Here is a 23,928-nt window from a genome sequence, read left to right as displayed (position 1 = left end):
TCTTACATTTCCTTTACCATATGAGATCATCATATCATCAGCTGCAGTTGCCTGCAATTTCACCTTTTCTTCTAAAGTACAAGACAGAAGGAGTAAAAGGTTTTGTTGTGGTTTAACCCCAGCTGGCAACTAAGCACCACACAGCCACTCACTCACTCCCCGGTGGGATAGGAGAGAGAATCGGAAGAGTAAAATTAAGAAAAACTTGTGTGCTTAGGTCAGGACAGTTTAATAAGTAAAGCAAAAGCCGCACATGTAAGCAAAGCAAAACAAGGAATTCATTCCCTGCTTCCCATGGGCAGGCAGGTGTTCAGCAATCTCCAGGAAAGCAGGGCTCCATCACGGTAACGGATACTTGGGAAGACAAACACCATCACTCCAAAGGTTGCCCCCCTTCCTTCTTCTTTCTCCAGCTTTATATACTGATCATAACATCATACGGTATGGAATACCCCTTTGGTCAGTTAGGGTCAGCTGTCCTGGCTGTGTCCCCGCCCAGATTTTTGTGCACCCACAGCCTACTTGCTGGCTGGGTGGTGTGAGGAGCAGAAAAGGCCTTGACTGCTCAGCAACAATCAAAAACGTTAGTGTGTTATCAACATCACTCTCATCCTAAATCTAAAACACAGCGCTACACCAGCTGCCAGCAAGAAAGTTAACTCCATCTCAGCTGAAATCAGGACAGGTTTAAACAAATCTCCTTGCTACAGTTTCAGAGTGTCTTACTCTTTAGAAAAAGAAAAAGCTTTGACTGCATGCCTTATATAAAGGAAAAAGAGAGTTTTGAACAAAATCAGCCAATTCTGTAGTTTTAGGAGACCTCGTGGTATTTGCAGATTTGAACCAAATTCAACCAATAGATTCTTAGCCCTGTATCTTCAAAGGGCATAAATTCTGCTTGTAAGATTTGAAGCATAGCTTGATCATGCAAAAAGATGAAGACAGTGTTTGTGTTCCACAGAAAACATCCCTGGCTCTGAAGCCAGGTTGGGGCTCAGGCAATTCTACTACACAGGCATGTATATTTGTTGGTGGAATTAAAAAAAAAAAAAATAAAAAAAAAGACCAAACCAAAAAGAAAAAAACAATTCTAAGCCATATCCAAGTTGCTAGAATCACTTGCTTTCTGCTTATGCTATCTCCCATAAATGGTGACACATTTAAAATAGTTTAAGCCAGAGAAACAAAAATAAAAATAAATTAAATGTTCTCTTTTGATTATCAGCTTCTCCTTGACTATAACAGCAGTGTTCTTTCTTAGCAATAGCTATGAAGAAGACTAAATGCAAATCTTTGAATTCTTGTGTTTTAAATTAAAGGCTACAAAGCCAGTCATATAAAGCTTGTACAATTAGTCTGGTTTTAAGAAGAATCCAGATTGACCCAAAAAAGTCTGTGGTAAAATGTGTTTGTCTAGTAAAGGATGCGTTTAGGCTCCGCTGGCATGCAACTGCCCTCCCTTTCATTAGGCAAACCAAATTATCCTTCAGAGTGCACAGCAGCTAAGGGGAACTTGATCTTCAAGTTGACTGGTTTGGTGAAAACATCCATGTCTAGGTCAAGTACTGACTATGAGATTCTAAATGACTGGGATGCCTATGTAGTACCCCAAATCCTCTGCAGAGATGATCTTGGGCATTTTGCGAATTTTCATTGTCATGCTTTCCATACTTAATATGTTAGTTAGTTAGTTAATAAGTTAGTTAAATTGCCTATGCTGAAATTGATAGCATATTGTTTACTTTGTATAAATATTGAAGGTGTTAACTTTTCTAACCAACATAAAAAAAAATCATAATTAAGAAAATTCACTTGACAATAAATTAAGTTTTTTATAGAATCATAAAATCATAGAATGGTTTGGGTTGGAAGGGACCTTTAAAAGTCATCTAGTCCAAACCCCCTACAATTAGCAGGGACATCTTCAACTAGATCAGGCTGCTCAGAGCCCCATCCAACCTGACCTTGAATGTTTCCAGGCATGGGACATCTACCACCTCTCTGGGCAACCTGTTCCAGTGTTTCATCACCCTCATTGTAAAAAATGTCTTCCTTCCATTTAGTCTAAATCTCCCCTCTTTTAGTTTAAAGCCATTACCCCTTGTCCCATTGCAACAAGCCCTACTAAAAAGTTTGTCCCCATCTTTCCTTGAAGTATATTGAAAGGCTGCAATAAGATCTCCCTGCAGACTGGGATTTTATACAGCCCATTTTCCTGTATCCTAATTTACTGTAACAGTTACATCGTGACGCAGCTTCTCCAGTTCTGGGACTTGGGGTTCCAAGAATAATTCTGTTCTGAGAATCTTCAGGGTCCAGTTTCAAGAATTACAGAAGCTAAGTAGACACAATAGTCTCAGCACTATCTTTATCCTCTAGCAGGGCTCTCTCAATTCCTCTACAGATAGCAACCAGAACAACTAAGTTTTTCTTCTCTCTCATTTCCTGTTTTATGAAGACAATAATTGTACTGAATAAACGCATTGGCCCATAATTCACAAGATCTCTCAGCCTCCCAGACATTGCCATAATGCAATTTGTCAAAATAAACTTTTGGCATAATTGTAGACTTCTATTTACTGGCTGTTTATGGGCATGCTTGATGCAAGTATTCTTTTAAGAACTATAAATAGCCACGTAACATAGCTTTTCTCAGATCAGTGCCACTATCATTCCACATGCTCTGGCATGCGTGTGCTTCAGCCCCTCACTTGCTTCAGCAACATGTTTCTCTTGCTGAAAGGACTTCAGCAAGAAGCAGCATCAGTCAGGTTTGGAAGACCAAGCAAATTCAATGGATGGTGCAAGCACACATTTTAAAACTTTTTCTCTCCTTGCCAAGGAGACATTTCCACCATTTCACTTGGAAATTACTTGCAAGCCTAAATAGAGCTTGAAAACTAGTCCTTCCCTGAAGTAAGCAAATAGCACAGCATCCACAGAAGTTCTCTGAAAGACAGACAGGCACGACCAATTCTGCGTGCTGAGCTCAAGGTGGAAATCACAAGTGAGTGTCTCCTAAGCCTCTCCTCTGCTTGTGGGAGAAACACGAGTAACACGAAACATACCTGTAGTAACTGCATCCGTCAAGATAGAGTGTTGTTCTGTGGACCCTTGCAGAGGTTTTGAGGGAAGCCATTCAGGGTACTTAGCTGCCAAAGCACGCCCTTCCCATACACATGCTCAGGATGCAGAAGTGCTGATATGAAAGAGAAAGGTAATAAAATTGGCGCTTGGCCTTGCAGCGGTGGACTGCCACTTGATGCTTTGTTTGGTTTTTTTTTCTATTTCATCAGTAAACAGATCATGAGTAACCTGTACGCTGGATTGTTGTAAGAGCACTTGCCTTACAAAGCATTACAGCTCACCTGATACCAACTTGGCATCTTGCCACAGGTGCTACACAGGCAGAGTTCATCTGACTGAATTTTCTCTAGTCATTGTAAGATGTCATAAGTAATGAGATTTTCTCGGTGGCCAAACAGAGAGTGCACACTAGTCCCAAGGTCACCAATTAGCTTTTGTTCTACCTGGACCTAAAAATGTAAAAGCACACTTCGCAACTTAATGGTTACCTTTCTGTACACCATAAAACAGTGAAAAAGAAACAGTGCTGAAAATCTTGAGTCCAGTAAGACCCGCCAGTTGGTCTGAAAGATGTGCCAGTTTGTACCTTATCTAGAACGCTCATCATGAAAGCCGTTTTGTTTCTATTTTGGCAGTTTCACTTATTTCCTGAGGTTAGGTCATGATTTTGGGGTTTTAGTTGCAAAAAAAAGCATATATTGTTTCAGGAAAAACATAGTGAGTGCAACTCACATGCAAATTCACCAGGTACCACATCTTGGAGCTCAATTAAATACTAAGGTCTGAACCAAATACAAGGAAAAGTTCTTCCTCTGTCACTGCTGACAAAGAAAACATCCCTAGTTTTATTTTTCATGATCCCACTGTACTGTTTTCTTTTGTGGCTTCCTCTAAAGACTCATGTGTTCAATGATAGATTACCTACTGATGCCTATGCTTCTGGATACTTTTGCCTCCTGTTTGGTATGTAGAGAGCACACATCAAATGTCAGATTGCCTGGGAGTTTGTATGTACCACTGATGGAATTTGGACTCTTTTCTGCTCTGGCCTTTCTAAATCCTTTCATTTCTTTAACTTCCTTTTTTTTTTTTTTTTCCTAGGCAACCTGCCCTAAATAGGTTCAAGGACACGGTGGCAATATCCTTATCAACAGTTCATTAAAAGTGAATGTAGAATTAACTGACATTTTGGAAAGCAGCAATCCTGCCAATGGACTAAATAACATAACCAAAAAAATCCAAGAAATTGCTGGACTACTATAGTTGTTTTCCCGGATAATTCATCCCTTTAACAATATTAAATGTTCTGAGAAATTCTTATTTATTAAGCTAGAAAATAATAGTAATGGGATTGCAGATTGTGTCCACTACAACTAATATTTCCTCCTATGCTGAAAAGCTTTGATGTCAGTGTGATTACACACTTATTTATATCCTTTCCACAGAAGACCTGATTCATTCTGTGCAACTTATGGATGCATACAATAATCAGTTATTTAGCTTCCAACCTACACAGCATTATTGTCATCTAGCTGGGCAGGTTGTACATACCTGATAGAAAATGAGGTTTCAGGTCCACTGATACAAATCTATCCCTAAACCATAATTCACTGCAATTGTACAGAACTGTCTCTACAACAGAAAGTGAGAAAGAGAACAAAAGACCTTACTTCTGCAGCTCCTGAACCGAAGTGTCTTAGCAGGGAACATGCTAGTGTCCTGTTGTCTACTCTATGAATAAAATTGAGGAATTGAGACCTAAAGAAGAGGAAACATCTTCTCAAGAAACCCCCTGATTCCTCCTCTGCCCAGAAGAGTAATAACAACAGAGGCTGATGGGAATGAAGATATACAAGACACAGGCAAAGAGAAGCATGAAAAATCTGATCTGATTTACCACTCCTCCGGTGAGATACAACAGATATGTATCGTAAGACTAGTATACTTAATGTATATTATAACTAATCAGATTTAAATGCTGTTGTTTACTCTAATAACTTCATTTTCCTGTTCAAATGATAGGTGAGAAAGGCAGAGGGATCTGTAATCAGACTGTACCATGGGTACATGAAAAGGCAGGTGCTATGTTTCTTAGTTCGCAGAAAGTTGCTTTGCTGGACAAACATCTTTCTGGATTTAAGCACACTCTTCAGTGTCAAAAGAAGTTAAGATGGCAAAAAAGGCTCGGGCTTACTCATTTCGGAGCCTGCTAACATGGGTAGCTGTGGATGTTCATGCCTGGGCAGTGCACAATCTGTGTTGCACTGTGTGCACATCACAGTGTGTGTGCTCACAATGTTGACCGCGGTTGGAAAGAGGACTTTCAGACTCTGCAGCCAGAGGGCAACGGGGACTGCACATCTCCCTGGGACCAGGGCATGAGCACAGACCAGAGACAAGGTGTTGATTTGGTATACTTAGAACATTTGCACGTGTGAAGAAAATTTTCCTGGTCTGTGCATTGAATTTATCCAGCTGAGATAAACGTGTACGCATCAAGTGGAGGAGTTGTGGAAGCTGGTGGCATTGGTTTGTTACCCATCTAGGGGAAACAAGGCTGGTTAGTGCAAAGCTAGGAACGGCTGTTACGAAGTCCAGAGCACCAGCCTTATTCTCCTGTGCAGGGCAGTAACCCTAAACAATAAACAGAAAATAGTGGTGTGTCTTGAAACAATGCTGCCGGACCTATACCAGAGACAGAAAGTAGACTCATATATTCACCTGCCTTTGAGGTTGTGCCCTGTACAAACACCAATATGAAAAATATGAGACAGAAATGAGTGAAAATTATGTGAATGAAGTGATAAGAGGGTGTCCTTCTATTCTGACCTGTTTGTCTCCCTGTACAGAAACAATAGCTGAAACCACACTTTTCCCTGTTACATTACAGAATTACACGGAAGGGAAATGAGTAAGACATTGTTGTGGTTTAAGGCGGGATTTTTACACCCTGTTACACGAGCAGTTTAGAAGAACTTGATAATGAAATTACATTGTCAAAGCACACAAAAATATGCCACCAACGCAAATTCACAGCTCCCATCCTATTTGTGCCCCATTACTGTAACTGCCACAGGGAAACGGGTTTTCAAGGAGGAGGTAGGTTTACTTTTGTCTTTATCTGTTTTTTACTTTTACTCCAAAGAAGTTAGGCAAAGAAATACTGCATTTTGTAATTTGTGCAAGTTTTAATGTTGTTAAAATAACTGTGAGAGGTGAATAGACATTACCTGCAAATCCGTGCTTTTGTCCGATAAATGCCTTAACAAAATTTTGATGGTGTAGAGTTCTTCTACAGGCTGAAATTTTCTATAGTCTGAAATTTAGATTCAGCATGCTCTGAGAGTGGCTTGTGCTGTAGCACAGAGTCTAGCAGCAGCTAATTTGCACAGAAAGTTTATAAACTACAGTGCAGAAAGGGAACAACTTCACACAGAAATACTTTATGTTTCCTTAAGATTTTGATCAATAATCTGCACAGGAACTATTTGAGATGTGAAAGAAAGTTTGGACCACCTCTGGGGAAAAGACTACTGTTCTTCTACTGTAACTGTTTTTCTAAAGAAAAAAGTTCTAAATGTTCTGTTTTTCTAAAGAAGTACATGATACTGGCACAGGTGTAAGAAAGAGGAGGAAAAGGTATTTTTAAGAATAAATTTGCATTTTCAATGAGAAAAGAATAGTAGCAGGATCTCTGTTTAGTACTCACATGTGGATTCCGGATGATGTAAGAGGGGAAAGGAATGGATCCTCCTGGATTCACCTGACCAAGGTGGATAGCTTAGTCTTAGAGGGATCCCTCTGGGCTATCTTTTCAGTGACTGGCAGGAAATAAACATAATGAAGTCTTCATTCATCTTGTCCAAGACAGGTTGAATAAACTGTGTCTTAAATAGGTGTTTCTTTCCAGCCTCTATTAAGGCAGTGTAGAATTATTGGTTCCCCTGTGGGCATGTCTATACAGCACTTGGGTAAGTTTAGGTAAGACAAACTCCACCCCACTATTGACAGCATCTTCAGAGTTAGGTAAAAGTTTAAAGCAATTTAATTTCCTTTTATTCATTTCCAGTAACAACTATGTTATTTACAATCCTTTATAAATTATCCAATATATTGTGTCCAAGAGTCAAGAGCAGTTTATGCATTTCCTATTCAAGAACTGCTGAATAAAAGTAAAAATTCTCTTGGGCTGAAGGCCCACAGATAAGATCCTGTCTTTCCTTGTTAATAATCCTGATTACCACAAAGGATTGCAGAGCCAAATTTTCTTTTCCCTGACATTTTTCTGCAGCTACTACTCCTACACAGTTTCTAACATCTGCCCAAGAGATGGAGGTAATCTAAGTTGACTCAAGAAAAGTAAATAAATAAATAACAGAAAGCACTGTGTGTGCTTAAAACAGTGGGTCGTTATGCAGTTGTGTGCAATCACAATCATCACACCTATCTCAGTCAAGCACCTTACCTCTTTCATGAAAAGACAAAAAGAATCTCAAGAAATATTTCAAATAGAGCTAAAAATATTAAAATATGGGAAAGTAAGTTATTCATATATGAAACAAAGGATGCTTGTGAGGATATTAGTGTACTTGTGTATTCTATTATCATTATCAAAGAATATAGGAGGCACTACAGAGAGTGCACTACAGAGAAACTAAACTGTTCTCTGCATCAGAGTCCACAGAAAAGGATTGTGAGAATATGGTCCTCCCTCTTTTTTCAAGGAAATAATGATAAAGAAGTGACAAATATGGGGTTATTAAAAGAGGAGTGGTTAGGCAAGAAGCCACTAGAACAACTTAGCTAGTCCTCAAGTGTAAACTGGAAAGAGAAAAATTTCAGTGTCTCATTGAAATAACGGGAGGAATGTCTCATGAAGACTAAGATCTGTTCCAGGTGTTGCTAAAAATAAAAGTAAAACTGTAACACTTATACGGTGGGTGAATACAATAGGCTCAAAAATAAACCTTAAAGGAAGGGTAGTCATTCATGTGTACTCTGCTAGATTTTCTCCAACATATCCACAGAAAGGTGAAAAAAGAAAAACTGAAAAATAAAACCCCTCAAAACCTGAGAAAAAAGTCCTGTCAGCAAAGGACATAGAGTGACTCACACATTTCTGTGTTGTCTTCCCAACATGAGCTTGATGTTGGTATGAACATAACACTGTGCAGCTGATCATGGCTGTTTCGTAGGCAGAGTAATGTTCTGGCTGTAAAACTTAGACTAATTAAAGAACATCTGATTATATCTCTGCATGCTTCTCTTGGATATAAAAAACTGAGGCCATCACTGAAGAGGCCAAGGATGTGGTTTCATTTGCTTTTTCCTTGACCACAATGTGGATTTATGAGTTCCTTTCACCCTATTCCTTATGTTGCCAGCCAACTCAACTGGGCGTTGGGCCACACGTCAAACAGGTTGTGATGTGATTTGAAATCAGAATAACCATTTTTTCTTTTGATTTCCAGCATTGCCAAAGGCTTTATGAATGCCATCCCCCTGAGACCCTTGCACATTACCTGTGATAGTGCTTCAGACTACTGCATTTGCCTCACAATTTCTTGATGGAAAGAAAACTTCTCTATTTCTTTCGTAAATGAGGAAGTGAAGTACAGATTTGATTGACCCTTGGTCATGAAGTGAAATTGTGGCAGACCAGAGAACTGAGCCAAGCTCTCCATCACCTCAGTACAGTACCATAATAATTGGACTCTCATAAGTGATTTGGTTTATATATATATATATAAATTACACATAAGTTGGATATAGGCAACTCTATGCTGAGAGCTTAGATGCACCTAGTAACTAGTTAGGGGCCAACATTTCTTGCAGCAACAGAAATAGCCTAGACAGCTCTCCTCTGGGTCTTTGTTGCTAACCCACACTGTCATCTCAGATGAGCTTGTTCCACTGTTTGTGGTAAAGGATGCTAAGACAGATGAAAAAAAAAATCAGAAACGAGAAGAAACAAAAACTGCTGGGGTGGGCGAAGCATTATTAGTTTTAGTGATGACCACTTCTTCAGAACTACTCGCTATGAGGCCCCACAATGAATGGTAGTAGCACAGCCAGGAAGGGAGGATGGAATCAGGAAGGAGACATGAAGGATGGGGAAGGAGAGGGAATCTTAGGCCAAGACTGCTGTCAAAAAAAATGCTTCTGAACCAAGATCTTGAAACAGTTACACCTTCTTCTTGGAATAGAGGAAGTTTTCCAGAAATCTAGGAGTACTCTGACAACTTCCGTGTCTCTTGAACAATTCTTCTTTATTTGCAAATGTGTAAGAGTCAGATGGTTGCTACTCTTGGGACTCTTTTGCAAGGTCCTGTCCCTGACAACATTTCTCCTAGCGCATGCTAACCTCCAGTGTGATGAGCATGAAATGAATGCTTCCACCAAGGCATTCTGAGGCATGGGGTTTGATTCATCCAGCTCTATTTGTAGCCAAGCTATACAACATCATGTTAGGTCAGGTGTCCTAAATAACAGCCTTTCCCTCTGGAAACTGTGATCCTAGCCACCTTTATTATGTGCCTACACTTGTAGTACACCCAAATGAAAGAAACTTAATTCTGTAGAGTAGTCCCAAAAGCCTCCATACAGCACAGTATCTGCTTGGAGAAACCCATGAAAAAATATTAGGTACAAGAGTGTGTTTAGGCTCCTTCCTTTCTGGAGAAGAATTGCCTTTTCTCACATTACAGCTGAAGAGAGGAAAGGAGCCAGAAGGAAAACAGACCTTTTGAATTCTCTCATTGCTCATCATATTGGAAAAGGATGTGGTAAAGGCTGCAAAATAAATGGATTCCAAATGGATGAAGGAAATTAATGGGGGATCAGGCTTTCTTGGACTGCTACGCACAGTGACCTGTGAAGTAGCCTTCAACTTTGCAAGTCCATAGGGCACTGCTTGCTGGTAGATAAGAGAGTATGTAGGCAAAGACTTGCTTGGTGCTTTTTGTCTCCTTACATTTTTCTCCCTAAGCATCCACTGATGTCAGAAGTTTTGGCCTGCTCAATAACAGCATTTCTTTTGAAATCTGTGCTGTCAGCTACATGATCAGATGCTTCTGGGAACATAAGAAAAAAGAGGCCTCCAGCTTGGACTACAGTGAAGCTTGGACAGGAGACAGTCACTTGGCCTCATAATACGGTGGCTTCTGAGCCTAGTTTGGGAACCTGTGCTAGACACATGGGGAGCATTAATGCTAACTGAGGAGGTACATGTAAAGGTGGTATGTATTGTTCTTAAGCTCAATGAATCACTCACTGTCTTGGAAAGCTGTGACCCAGTGCTTCAATTCATGATGATTGTATTTAAGAAGAGGTACTGCATGATTATTATTTTCTGTTGGAGATCTCACCTTTTGATAGGGAGGAAACACACAAGAAATTAATTCCTCATGAATACACAACCTGAACAGTCTTTTAACTTAAGCAAGCTATCAACTTCTGCTTCAATTTTGCCTTGGTTTTACACTAATGACATGCATATACAGGCCCGCTTCTATCAAGTTCAGTGCAAACAAAATTCCCCCTATCCTTGAATTCAAAGCACCAGGACACATTAGCAACCCTTTTTGATTCAAGATTGAAAAAGGATACCATTCTTGCTTTGAAATCATGACACTTCCACAGGGGACTATCTTCAGGAAGTGGTCTCAGGGTTAGGTTGTAATCACTCAGCTCTTATACCAAAGAAAGTGGTGGACAGCTTATTTTGAACCCTTAGTCCTGTATAAGTCAACCAAGGGTCAGAGCATTTAAGACAAATGCAGGAGAGGGTACTGATGGTTGGAGACTTTATATTCCACAGTAGACTGGACGTTAGATAAACAGGGGATCTAAGTAAAGGTCACAACAGTGACCGCTATTAGCTTCCACTACATCACTGTGCCTGAGTTGGTTAGAGAGTTGATTAAATCCTAGCCACATCTTCAGCATCTTGTAACAATGGTAGAAAATCCTCATGGCTCAACAGAAACAAAACTGTTGCTATTTTAAAGTAAGCACGTAACTGCAAGACCCAAACAGTTGGATTTACTAATCAGGTGGCTAAAAATTACTAAATGAGCTTGCAGAGATCTGCATGACTTAAGCAGTTATACAGTCTTTCCGCATAGTGGACACAAGATATTATTCCTGTGTTTGCAGGCATGAATGGGACAGCCATTGAAAATTTTGTCTGTGTCATTTTTAATGTTTCCTTCATGAACTGCACTTGGCATGTGGGCAGGACTGCATCAAGAGATACGCAATATTTTCTGTACTGGAAGACCTCAAGGTAAGTAGGTCTCCTTGAATCTGGGGAATTTTCATTTCTGGTCTGACATGTTACATTGTCAACATTTAACTGATGAAATATGTCATGTAAAGGAAAGAAGATTTCACAGGATGCCAGAGTTACATCAAAGATAATTGGGGAAGGCACACAGGATGTAGATTCCAAAACGTGACAATTCAGAATAAGAGAGCTTATTTCCTGGTAAATGGGTCTAGAAGTGGACAAAACATTCAGTCATATAAGAAGATGATTATTCTGTACAAAATAGGTAAGGATTTTTTCTTCCAGTTTTATACTAAGGGAATGAAGAATACATCCCTGGAAAAAAGCATACATTTTTAAAATACAGCTCATCAGAACAGATTTCCCCCCCCTTTCCCTAGCCTGAAAAGTCAAAAGTACAAGAATGAACAGAAACAAATGAATGCAGAAACAATCTGAAACCATAGGTCAGATAATTATAAACATTTCAGCCAATATTTATTCTGTGAAGGAAAGGTGTCATCTTTTGGGATTAACTAGCTAAGGATGCCTGAGCGGGACTATCTAGATGTAACAACGCAAAACACAACGCAAAAACCCAAAGAATCCCTGCACAGGTTATATGCTGAATTCAGTGAAATCTAACAAATGGTTTGTGTTTTTTAATTCTACCTACTGTTGCTACTGATACTCCAGGCTCCTCAGCTGGCACGTTAAATCAGGGATTCCTACTTCAGAATATGGGTGCACTACATCTTTATATACCAGTCGTTTGAACATCTACCTATATTATAAAAAAGCAGAGTGAAGAGAGCTGATTATTAATCAATAGTATTTCTGATTATATTACTGTAGAAAAACTCACCCCTCCAATAAATGTCACTGTGAACTGTACAGAAGCTTCTCATGGTTGTGAAATTCAGTGGCAACCGCCTCGCACAAGTCATGTGAAAAGACGCGCTTGTTTCAAATACGAAATTGTCATAGAAAACAAGGTAAGAATAATTATGACTCTTAACAATATTTTGAACAACCAGTACCCTGTTCTTCCCTACTTAACTAATCTCTCTTTTTTGATATGCAGTGTCCCTCTTGCGCGTGAGCTGAGGACTGCTGTCACTCACAAACAGGGGCAGCAAAATGAGGGAATGCTGTCAGTCCACTGTACAGCTGGTCCTTTGAGAAACTGGGCAAGGGATTCCCCACACGGAGGGTGAATAGCTATTCTAGCATATACAGGGGGATAGACCATATTATCTGACAACTTTATTATGAACAGTTATAGGATACATTAAATGAACTCTAAATATACTACAAAAAAGTAAAGCTACTGTTAAACTGGATACAAGCAATTTTATGTGTACCGGTAAGTCAGTTTGGGTCCCAGTGTAGTCTTTCAGTCCTACTACTGTTTTTTGATGGAATTAGGTCAGGACCTTCTGTTCTGTGATCTTCCTCTCTACAGTCTCCTATCCCATCATTGACCTTTTATCATGCGTTTCACAACTCACTTTGCATTTGTTCCTACTTCTTGTAGTCATCATTACTGCTCAGTCAGGTTTATGGCATTACTAACTTAGGTCCAAAGAAATAATACATGCTTTATTACAAAGGCACACCTTTAAGTTAGGATGTGCTGCAAGAGCTCTTAGGTATCTCCACCTGGACCCCCGTACTTTCCATCCTGCTCTTTGCATATCCAATCTTGCTTCCTTCTCCTGTTGCCTCCATGTGCTGACACCAGTGTGGCATTGCTGAAGGATTTTAGGAGTTTATGCTTATCTAAAGTAGGTCTGCAACATACACAATCTGGATGTTTGCACCACAGATGTCACAATCAGATGTAACGGACAGTAATACAGCATCGTTCATTGTGGGGTTTTATTAAGTTCTGTGTCTTTTCTTTTTAACTTAAAGTGGAAAGAGCCATCCATGTCTTTGAATAAAAAGAAATATTGTCAGGTTATTGGAACAGAATATCCAGGTTTTTGAGGTCTTAACTATACGGTTGTATTGGTTATGGCTGAGGTGGAGTTAATTTTACCCATAGCAGCCCTCATAGTACTGTGCTTTATATTGGTAGCTAGAAAGGTGTTGATAACACACCAGTGTTTTGGCTACTGCTGAACAGTGCTGGCACAGCATCAAGGCTGTCTCTCCAACACTTCTCCCTCACCAATAGGCTGGGGGTGGGCAAGATCTTGGGAGGGGACACACTCAGGACAGCTGACGCAAACTGACCAACAGGATATTCCATACCATATGATGTCTGCTCAGCAATAAAAGCTAAGAGAAATGAGGAGAAAGGATCGGGGGGGGGGGGGGGGGGGGGGGGGGGGCATACATTATTTACAACGTTTGCCTTCCAGAGCAACCGCTATGTGACCAAAAGCCTTGCTTTCTAGCAAGTGGCTGGATATCACCTGCTGAGAGGAAGTAGAGAATAAATCTTCTGTTTTCCTTTGCTTCCATGCAGCCTTCACTTTTGCTTTATTAAACTGCCTTTGTCTTGATCCATGAGAGTTTTTTCCATCTTATTTTGTCCCCCCCACCCTGTCCTGCTGAGGAGGGGAGTGATAGAGCAGCTTGGTGAGCACCAGTCGTCAGCCAATGTCAACCCACCACAATGGTTGTTGTTATACATTTCAGTAATTGCAAGTATTTTGAAGACTTGGATGAATATGGAAAGGAGTATTACATCCATCAAAACCAAAGTTTGAAATATTTGTGAAAATATTTGTGTTTGTTGTTCTAACAGTAAAAAAAAAAATAAAAATGGAGACATAATATAGGTAAACTAAATGTTTAAGGATGTAAAAGCTACACAGACAAAAGTTTTAATGGAAAAAAAAATTCCCAGTTTACTGGTGTGTTCTTTAGATACTTTGTTTTGTACAGGTAAAACATACAATTTTAATTGGTAGGCAACCTGAGTCTTTTTTTGTTTAGTTCTTTGATACTCAGTTCTGCAATCAAATTTAAAGGGCACAGTATTTCAGAGCACCAGTGGTGAGGAAGAACCTCTCAGCGGAAGAACAGCTTAACCTCACAGTTTTTAAAAGAAGGGATTTAAAATATTAAATGTATGTTTTATTTTCTCCCTGAAAATCAAACATTGTTAAGGCAGGAGCTTTTATTGCATAGTAACAAAAAGATCATAAAACCTAACATTTTCTCTTGTTACCAGGCTGATCCTGAGAAAAACATGAAAACCACATCTAAAACAGTAAGTCTTTATTACCATATTAATCGAAATTCTATGCTGGGTTGAAATTTCATCTATATCAGAGCATCCTCCAACCAAATTGTTTTGGTTTCCCACTACCAGTTTCAGTATAGTATGTATGCTCTTTATTGACAAGTTTCCCAAACTCAAAGTTTTAAACTGTTATTTATAAAACATGGTAGAAAAAAACACCTGTATATGCGCAACTTTACACTACTTCTATGTAAGTCACAAAATCTTCCCTTTTACAGTCTTTTATACTTCCTACGAAATTCATATATATGTAGAAATATGGATCATAATTCCACATTACACTTAGACACACAAAATGTGGAGATATTTTCCGTTATTAATGGTCTCTGGAAGAGGTTGAGATGGAGGAGGCAAGAAAATATCACCTGAAAGATTAAGCCAGTATAAAGGAGGAAGAAAAATAAGTCAAGTTTCCTTCTGTATAATCTGCCTGTTAAACTCTACCTCAGTTTTGAAAATATCCACAGTAAGGGAATACCAGATCTTTAAGTAACTAACTTTTAGTTAAATAAACCGTTTAAAGACTGAAAATAAACTCATTTTTCCCAAAGTCTCATTGTTTAGCAGAGGTTAAGGAGCCAGGGAAGCATACCGCAAACTTCGTCTTCACATCACCAATAACAAAAATGCTCAAACAAAAGGAATTAGGATGGAACGAGCTAATTCATTAATGGATAATTTTCTATTTGTTATTTCACTCCGTTCAGATAAGCATGTATCAAATTTTCTTTTGTTATTGTTTGCATCATTAAATGAACCTGATGCATTCCTAATATCTGTACATCTAGTGAATAAGAAGTTCTTAGTCTAGTTGTTTTGCATTTAGGAAAGAAATATCACAGGAAACTCCTACATATTTGGGAGCGTCGGTGCAGAAAAAAGGTACAGCGTCAAAATCAGAGCAACTGACAATGGTTGTTTAGTGAGCACAAGCTGGGGAGAGTGGAGTACGCCTGTAGAGTTTGGTAAGAATGAAAATCACTTCCTTGACTTAGTTTTCCCTCACTTAATACTTGTCTGCCTCATTTATTACTTCATACTTACAGATGGAAACACATTGGTATTGGCATGTTAATTTGCTAGGATGAAAAGGACCAAAGAATTGGCATATCTCTTAATATGAGGGAGGTCTCCAAGCATTCTGGTGTGACAGTGGATGCTTCTTGCAAGGAGAGAGTGGACAAAGCAGACCCTTTCGAGGTCTGTTGCCAGCCCTTTTCTTTCTTCCATTTCTACTTCTGGCTTTATAAATTTCTCTTTTCCCCTGTTACTCTCTGCCACCTTGGATTTTAAATTACTGTGTAGGCCTCAGTTCATCACAAAACGCTTGATAAGGTCTCAAGTTACTGCAGACAGTCCACATACAATCAACCATCCCATTCCTTCACAAGTTTCAGGGCAACAAGGTGCCAAGCTAAAGGAGCATCCATTTCATACTGGTCCTTGACATTATCGTGCAAAGCAGATTGCACATAGCTATGCAACCATTCCTGTTCTGATACTAATCAACACTTTGATGATTGCTTGCCTTCCAGGAAAAGAACGACTTACATCTACTTCATCACGTATGTTATTACTGATACCAGTGCTGGCAGCAAGTCTCATACTTATTTTCTGCACAGTGTAAGCTTTATTTCTTGTGCAAAACTTTTATTCTGTGGTTGAAATAGCATCTCTTTCCCCAACAGAAAATTTCTGGCCTCCTTTTAAAGCAAAGGAGAGAGGGGGAAAATTGGCACTGAACTATAGCAGGAATCATGACCTGCTGGAAGTTCCTCAAGTGGGCTCTATATTTCTGATTCCCAACCTTCTTACCCACTTGATCAATATAACACAACAGTTTCCAATACTGAGACAAGGCCTTATATCAGTACCACTTTCCTGCCGTCAGACCTTACAATGTAGGTGGGTGGTACATAAATTGTTTCCTTGTTTTGAGGATATTTCTCTTTCAGATACTTAAAAAAACAACTTCCTATGATTCTTTAATAAGTCGTAAAATAAATTATCATCCAAATTCTGAACAATAAAATGATACCATTGTATTCAGCATATGTAATTTTTAGTTACTCTTTCACTATTTTTGTCTTAGAGGAATAAAATAATACCTCAGGACTAGTATTATATAGTGCATGTTCATAGGTTTGCATATGAAGTCTTTTCTTCATTAACCCTTTTTGTCATTGTAGAAACATTTATTTGAAAAAAACCTCTGCTACATTACCACAGCCAAAAGACCCATTCCATGATATCTCTCCAATGAGTTTCCAGGTATGTTTTCTTTCTGTTTGTCTGAATTTTATTGTAAATAAGGATCCATTGCAGTCTCAAAGGTATAACCTAAGTGTCAGAAAGATGCACAGAAGAAAGGATAAACTCTCTTTCTTTTTCTTTTTCTTGGAGTATCAAAAGAGAAGGTCCATATGCAATAATTCTTCTGTTTTTCCTTTTCCATTCTGAAACAGTGGTCATCTGTATACCTGGAGCATTGGAAAAAATACCCAATTTCACCCGGCTCTCCCTATAAGCCATATGCTATCACTGGCATAGTGCTAAACCTTAGCTTCTCAGCCCAATAATAATGTAGAATCAGACTGTTGGTCAGCTATGGGGAGAGAAGGGGCAAAGAAATCTACTGCTGGCCAAAAATTAATGTGCCATAGCAGATGTTGAGACCTATGTTAGAATTTGGCAATGATGTTGAGGGAGGAAAACTTTCTAGGGTATGGTAAGCAAGAAAGTATAGTAGAGAGCTGAGAGGTTCTAGCTTATGCAGAGAACTGGAGAGGCTCATGAGAAGAAGAAGAAACAGACAGACAGACATTGCAAGTAACAGAGGAGAACTGCCCATCTAGAGAGTACGTTGCAAAGTTTGCTGCAATTTGCAGAAAGTTTTTAAGTTGGCTACAGGTAGGTCTGGAAGCAAGAATGTGTCTGCAACGACACACTGGATCACTGGTGAGCCTTTATACATCTTTTTACTTTCTGTTCCTTCGTCATGTTAACTTTCCTATGTTTAAAGTGATGAGTTGTCTGGCTTTTGTGTTGAAGACGTTTGTTCATCGGGGAGCTCATCATGGAGGGAAGACCTAGACATGTCTACTTCAGTCCTCTCATTGACAGAGTCCCACTACAGCTTCTATATAACAAATAACAACTCTCTGAATAACAGGAGATTCATAAATTGTGAACTCATGGCTAATCTCATGCATCAAAAACTGATGAAATGTTTTATTCTTCCTTTAATAGACAGAATATAAGAATCAATTAATGAAGCACGAAACTGAAGAAATAATAACAATTATTGAAGAAGTGACATAATGGCATACAAGTGAAATGAGCAACTTGAATTTTTTCAAATACATATATCCTTTTGGCAGTAATTTACAAGATTTTCATATGCTCTCCCTCTTGCAAGCAGAGAAAATAATGTTGCCTGTAGAGACAATTTCCCAAAAGCCTATCTTTAAAAGCCTCTTTGTACTTGATTGCATTTTCTGTAAATAATTTGAGTTGTTTGGACTATTTTTGTTTCTTCTTATGATAAGTATTCTTGCAATGTTTCAGCAAAAATATTTCAGTAGTGCTTTGGAAGTTATTATACTGCTTTTTGACACCATGCTAAAGAAATAAAATAAGAAAAAACAAACTTAAGGGTTTTATACAGGATCTCCGGTGCCTTGGAAAGGGCACAGCTATACTGAGATTGTGATCAGGAATAAAAATTTGTTGTCTGTATGAAAAAACACTGAAAACTGGCCAAGATTAAACCTCTTTAAAAAATGATTATTTACTCATATAAAATCAATATTGTTAAAGTGTTCAGGAGGTATTTTCTCATAAGTCTATTTGTTGCTTTCAATCTATGTTGCTACATCCTTCAGCACAGCATGCCCTAGATGTTGCTCACAGCCATTTACAAAACCAAAAATTTCGTCCCACTTTTTATCACTTCGTATCTGTGGTAGATGAAAAAATAACTCAAAATGTGACTGCTATCAGGTAGCAGATAATTATGTGTATGTGTGTGGAGTGGGAAACTTTGGACATTGAACATTTGACCTCTCCAACAGAAGCCTGCAACTTGCTAGCTGAAAATGGTACAGGCTGGTTGTGTGGTTTTATAACACCTGGACAAAACAGAAAAGGCACATCCTGAATCCTCCAACTAGCAAGGAGATATGAGACAAAACCACCAACATGGAGGCTAATCACACGTTGTGCTTCTATGGATGGATTATGTAGATTGGGAAAGTCAGGAGTTAGAGGCCATTTATAGCCATGAAGTCCCCAATGCCGTGTCTGTGTCCCACCTCTTATCCAGCCTCATGCCTCTACACCTCTACTCATAGCCTTGTGTCTCCACTTCTAAAAGCCTCTGTCATCCAGACCTACGCTGCATCAGTGCATTAGAGTTGTAAAAACTTGGTGGTACCCTACAAAGATAAACAAAAGTAAAACAAATTAGCCATGGACACCTGATGAAACAAAACTAAAAACAGGTCAACAAAAATTCCAGCAGAGCAAACCTGACAAACTTCAACCCTGAGGGCTTGGAAACTCATTAAAAAGTTTGCAGCCTGTTACTAGCAATGGCAATACCATATTATAGGGTGACGTGGGTACAACAACTAAGTTCACTGCTACTGCCATTACAAATGATCTGTTTTTTCCTCATGTCAGCATGACTTGGAGAGTGTCTCTGCAGAATAAACACTAAAGATCACTCATGCCTACTTCTGTTCCTGACTGGATTTTCCAAACCTTTATCTTAGGCTGTTAAAATGACTTCTTCTGAAATTGGTTTGATCTTTGTTTCTGCATTACTGCCAGACAAAAAACACACCATAGGTCAGACTCTAGCACAGGGAAATGTCTTGAGTAATTTGCACATTCTAGTAAATTGAATCCCTGTAAAATAAGAGATGCTGCCAAGGTTAAGAAGAGACTGTGCCTGGTGAAAAACTCTGTATGGTGGCCCTTAAATGGAGAAGCTGGAATTAGTTGTCCTTATCAAACTAGGGCTTCCTATGGGGGGTTCCTTTCTGTCCAGAGCAAAGCCCTGGCTAGAGGGACTTGATGCCTTGAGCCATCCCATACCACGAACTGAGCTCCAGCAGACAGACCCAAGGGAGATTCTTCAGCAGAGGAGATCCACAAGGTCAGGAGGAAGAAAATGGTGGCAGAGGGCACAGAGACCTGGATCTGTGAGGTATGCAAGAACACCTCTGGCATAGTAGTTTGTGTGCCAGGGCAAAGTTGGAACATGTCATGAGCTATTTAGAGAGGTGACTTCGGACTGCTGGCAGGAAACTTCAGTCCAGCACATCCATAGTGGGAGTTTCTGAATTGCTGCCCGTCTCTCAATTAAGGGCTGATAGATGGGCAGAGCACTGGATCTCAGATCCTATCCTGCCCTGAGCAAGCTGTAGTCTGCTCTCATTATAACCAACATTTATCGTATGCTATTTGCCTTCCTCCTTTCTCTCAGGAGCTTAAAGTCCACCACATCATCCTTGCAGTCAATACTGTAAATGACCGTCACGTCCATGACCAGCACTTTTTTGATGAGTTGCAGATCCGGCTGAGTATCTCCTGTAGTCGTCTTGTCCAGCACCTGTGTCAAAATATTATTCCTGGTGATCTCTATAATTCTTCTGGCCTGCTTGTACCCTGCCATTTTGCCCTTCCAGCAAGTGTCAGGATGGTTAATGTCATCTCAGGTGGTTGATATTTCCTCATGGTAGATAAAGTTCAACAGTAGTTTTCTGACCTCTAAAATACAAAAGACTATGGTAGCAACATCAATAGTACCAGCTTTGCTTGGGATTTTTTAGTTTTTTAATTTGTTTGCATTTTTGAAAGCCTCAGGGCAGGACTTCTACATACAGACAAGCAAAGAAATACCCTGGGTAAGAGAGTGTCTTTGTCTGTGGTAACGTCACTGTCCTTGTGGGCTATTTGAATTGTTCTGCTGCAGTATATTCCCATTTAAAAACAAAAAGTACCCAGACACCAAAACCTCAAAACCCAGACTTCCTCATTTTGTTAGACAGGTGCTTAATCTGAGGGAGAACCAAAGAACACACTGCTCCTCTGCTGCCTGCTCCACAGGCTTGGGAGATCTTCAAAGTGGGAGCATAGGACTTTGCCTGTAGTGCACAAGTAGTCACACAGTTGAGAGTTCAACTAGAGAAAGACAACAAAGCACTGGACAGAAGTGTTTGTCTACCGATTGCAAGATGCATAATTGGGATGACTGCACTTCCCAGTACCAGATTTAAGCACAGAAAAAACACACAGTTGCCCAGGGCAGCCAACGTTCTATTGCATCAACTCTGAACAGCGCAATGAAAGGATGTCTCAGACACAGATGCTGCCCAGAAATCCAGCCACAGCTGTCAGTGTGCACAACCTGGCGGTACAACTGCTTCTGCCAATAAATCTCCATAGGAGTGTACAGCTACATCCCCCTCACAGAAACAGCTGCCCTTAAACACAATCCCTAAAGTGCTGCAGGATCAGGAAATGCAACTTTGGTGCAATTGATCCTAGCCTTCCTCCTCCCCAGGCCAGTCTCTGGGCTGCATGGCTCCCCTCAACTCCCTCCCTTCTCCACTCCTGCAGTGTGAGGTGCCAGAGGGTGAGCACAGCTCCTGGTTTGGATGTGTCTGCTGATGGATTGGATGGGAGACTGCTTAACGCACTGGGAACTGACCTACTGGAGAATGGAGACCAAGGGAGGTGAAAGACTGGGGAAAGGACAGAGAAAGGCAGATGCACTGAAACTCTGTCTTCCTGCATTTTCTGGAACCCTATTTGATTCTCTGTGACACTTCCTATTGCTGTGATTTTATTACCCTGGGAACTCCCCCCTCCCTTCTCCATGAAATGCAGTCTGTTACCACCACAAAATTGGGTGCTTTTCTTCTAAGGATGAGGACACAATAAAGAGTGTGATCTTTTTCATTCTTTGTGATCAGAAGTCCTTTGTTCCACCTTTACAGCACAGTAAGTGTTAAAAAAATACCTACATGGATAAGTATGGAATTTCTTTAACCTGGAAGCACAGTGAAACTTCTGACAATGGACTACTTTTTCCTCTGAATGACTATCATGGGCCTAGACCTGAAATCTAAACTTTCAGTTGCTTTGTCTGTTGACACCTTTAGTGTGATAGCGATAGTGATAGTGGTTCTTATCATAAGGAGCTGCTTCTATTATTAAATCTACTTTTTGGTAGAATATCCACTTACTCTTATTTGTTCCTCATTCCCACTGTTTGCTTCATAACTGCTTCAGAAAAACTTTGTTACATTATTATTCTCTCCTGGCATATGAAGAAGGTGAACTCCCATTAATTGGTCCTTATAAAGCCACCATTGCCTCTGACCTTTCACTCTGAAACCTCAAAAGACCGGGCCAGGCTCGGTTGATTCTCTCATGATTGCTGTTTCTAGGGATGACTGGAGCTTTTCTAAGTTCTGGATGCTGAAGGTGAGTTGTCATCTCCTCAATCAATACTGAGTTACTGACAGACACGATCAAAAGCATGAACACAGCCATAGGGTGTCACTTAATACATTGCTTTTCAGTTCAGACCTCACTTTATGCTTCTAGTACTGCACGTAAGCAGAAGTTGAGCTGGTTCAATTTTTATTTTTCTATAAAATACTTTTGCAGTCAAAAAGTCGCTAACATGATGAGTAAACTTGCTGTGCTACACCTGTTCCCTTTATACTGTATGAATTGTGGAGAAGAAACCAGATCAGATATCTGCTTTGGGGTGTTAACTGGTATTAGTGACAACTCAGTATCATTCAGGTTTACAAGCAACGTAAGAGAATGAACCTGGAAAATGACAGCACACTTATAGCTCATCAGTCATCAGTCTCACACTCTAGCAGGAATCCAAGAGGCAGAAATACTCACGAGCTTAGGCATTTCTAGCTGTCTAGAAAGCAAGCCCTCTTTGTCTCCAAAGGCAGTCAGCACTGCACTATCTTTGGCTTTGTCTTCTGGAAATAACTAAATCTTAGTTATGTGTGAATAGTTGATATGGTAACTACTCCTGATATGGTTATATTGCTCCATATGTCAATAAATAAGCAGTAGAATAGGAATGACCTTGGGATTTTGATAAAGGTGAAGCCTGGAGCATCCTGGAAGGGTGCTGGGCAGCAGGTGACTTTTTCCAAATATAGTAGGCAACAAATGGGAGTGGTGGAGAAGTATATGGACAGTTCTCTCTCCTACAAGTTTTTAACTCCAGCAGAACAGATCTGCTTGTTTTTAAGAGGAAAACGTTGACATATATTGCTGTTTGAAAAAAGTCATATTTTCTAGTGGTTTCAATTTCAGTATGTGAAGAAATGAAATTAATTTACATGGATCATAAATCTCCTTATTAAGTAAATTACATTGTGTTCTGTGAAGCAAAGCCTTTCAGGGTATAAGGGAGCTTTTGAAGTTTTATACTGTTTATAATAAGTCTTTCATTTAGGAAATGCACAGCTGTAACCTGAGAAGGCAACAAATGCTCAGCAGCAGACCCCGTAATAGGTTTTCATAGTTGGATGTTTACTACTTACAATTTTTTGTTTGTTTTTGCAGTAGTTTGTTGTTTGGTTTTCTTCACACTTAGAGAAATGGACTGAGAACAAACATGGATGACAATGTTTGATAGTGATATATCTTATCTGAAGACTTCATATCCAAGATTTGAAAGCCTCTTTTTCTACAGGCTTAAGGAACTTTTACAATATGCATTGTCATCTCCCTGAGTGTCCCCATAGACAATCCCTGCCCAGCCCCCTGGGGCTCCCCCCACCCTGCCCAGGGCCCGGGACCCCGGGTCAGCCTCTCGGGGCCACCAGCCTTAGGCACGCCACAGCAGGGCCGGTCTCCAACTCCCCACAGCCCTGCCCTGCCCAGCCATGGGCCCCCTGAGCCGGGTCCATCCGCAGGCCTACGTCCAAGCCACGGCCCATCCCCATCCCCATGGAGGTGCCCAATGCCCGGGGCTGGGGCTGCCCCGCTGCCCCCCGCTGCCCTGCACCTGGCTGGGGGTGGGACAGACCATGGCGGCCAGGGCCTGCCATCATCCACCATGGGGAGCCCCCTCTGCCCCAGGCCCCCAGCCATGGTTTGTATTGAGAGATGCTTTGTACTACTCAGTATTATTCAGAGCTAGAGAGAAATACCTGTAAAAGAAACTATTTTTATGCACTTGCTGGATCCAAGACCAGGTTGGATGGGGCTTTGAGAAATCTAGTCTAGTAGAAGGTGTCCCTGGCCATGGCAGGGGGGTTGG

The 23,928-nt window shown here is 40.1% G+C and overlaps 1 protein-coding gene across 1 annotated transcript; it reads left to right on the top strand.

Annotated features, from left to right (window-relative positions):
* The first annotated feature begins 4,962 nt into the window (after positions 1–4,962).
* Positions 4,963–18,380, top strand: LOC309671754 (granulocyte-macrophage colony-stimulating factor receptor subunit alpha-like). The gene is made up of 9 exons (XM_082483051.1): positions 4,963–4,994; positions 11,245–11,374; positions 11,467–11,642; positions 12,212–12,351; positions 14,544–14,582; positions 15,442–15,580; positions 16,151–16,238; positions 16,805–16,886; positions 17,865–18,380. The coding sequence occupies exons 2-9, from the start codon at positions 11,247–11,249 to the stop codon at positions 17,934–17,936; spliced, it is 864 nt and encodes a 287-aa protein (XP_082339177.1). The 5' UTR covers positions 4,963–4,994; positions 11,245–11,246; the 3' UTR covers positions 17,937–18,380.
* The last annotated feature ends 5,548 nt before the right edge of the window (positions 18,381–23,928 follow it).

This window comes from Vanellus vanellus (genome assembly GCF_965231255.1).
Source record: "Vanellus vanellus genome assembly, chromosome: 1".
NCBI lineage: Eukaryota > Metazoa > Chordata > Aves > Charadriiformes > Charadriidae > Vanellus > Vanellus vanellus.
The sequence above is the reverse complement of the archived record's forward strand: the minus strand, read 5'-3'. Positions and strand labels throughout refer to the sequence as shown.

Excerpts from the sequence above, each read along its gene's own strand:
- LOC309671754 (XM_082483051.1), top strand. The coding sequence starts at position 11,247 with ATGAATGGGACAGCCATTGAAAATTTTGTCTGTGTCATTTTTAATGTT. Across the intron at positions 11,643-12,211 it reads GATTATTCTGTACAAAATAG|AAAAACTCACCCCTCCAATA; the intron begins GTAAGGATTTTT and ends ATATTACTGTAG. Across the intron at positions 16,239-16,804 it reads ATACTTATTTTCTGCACAGT|AAACATTTATTTGAAAAAAA; the intron begins GTAAGCTTTATT and ends TTGTCATTGTAG.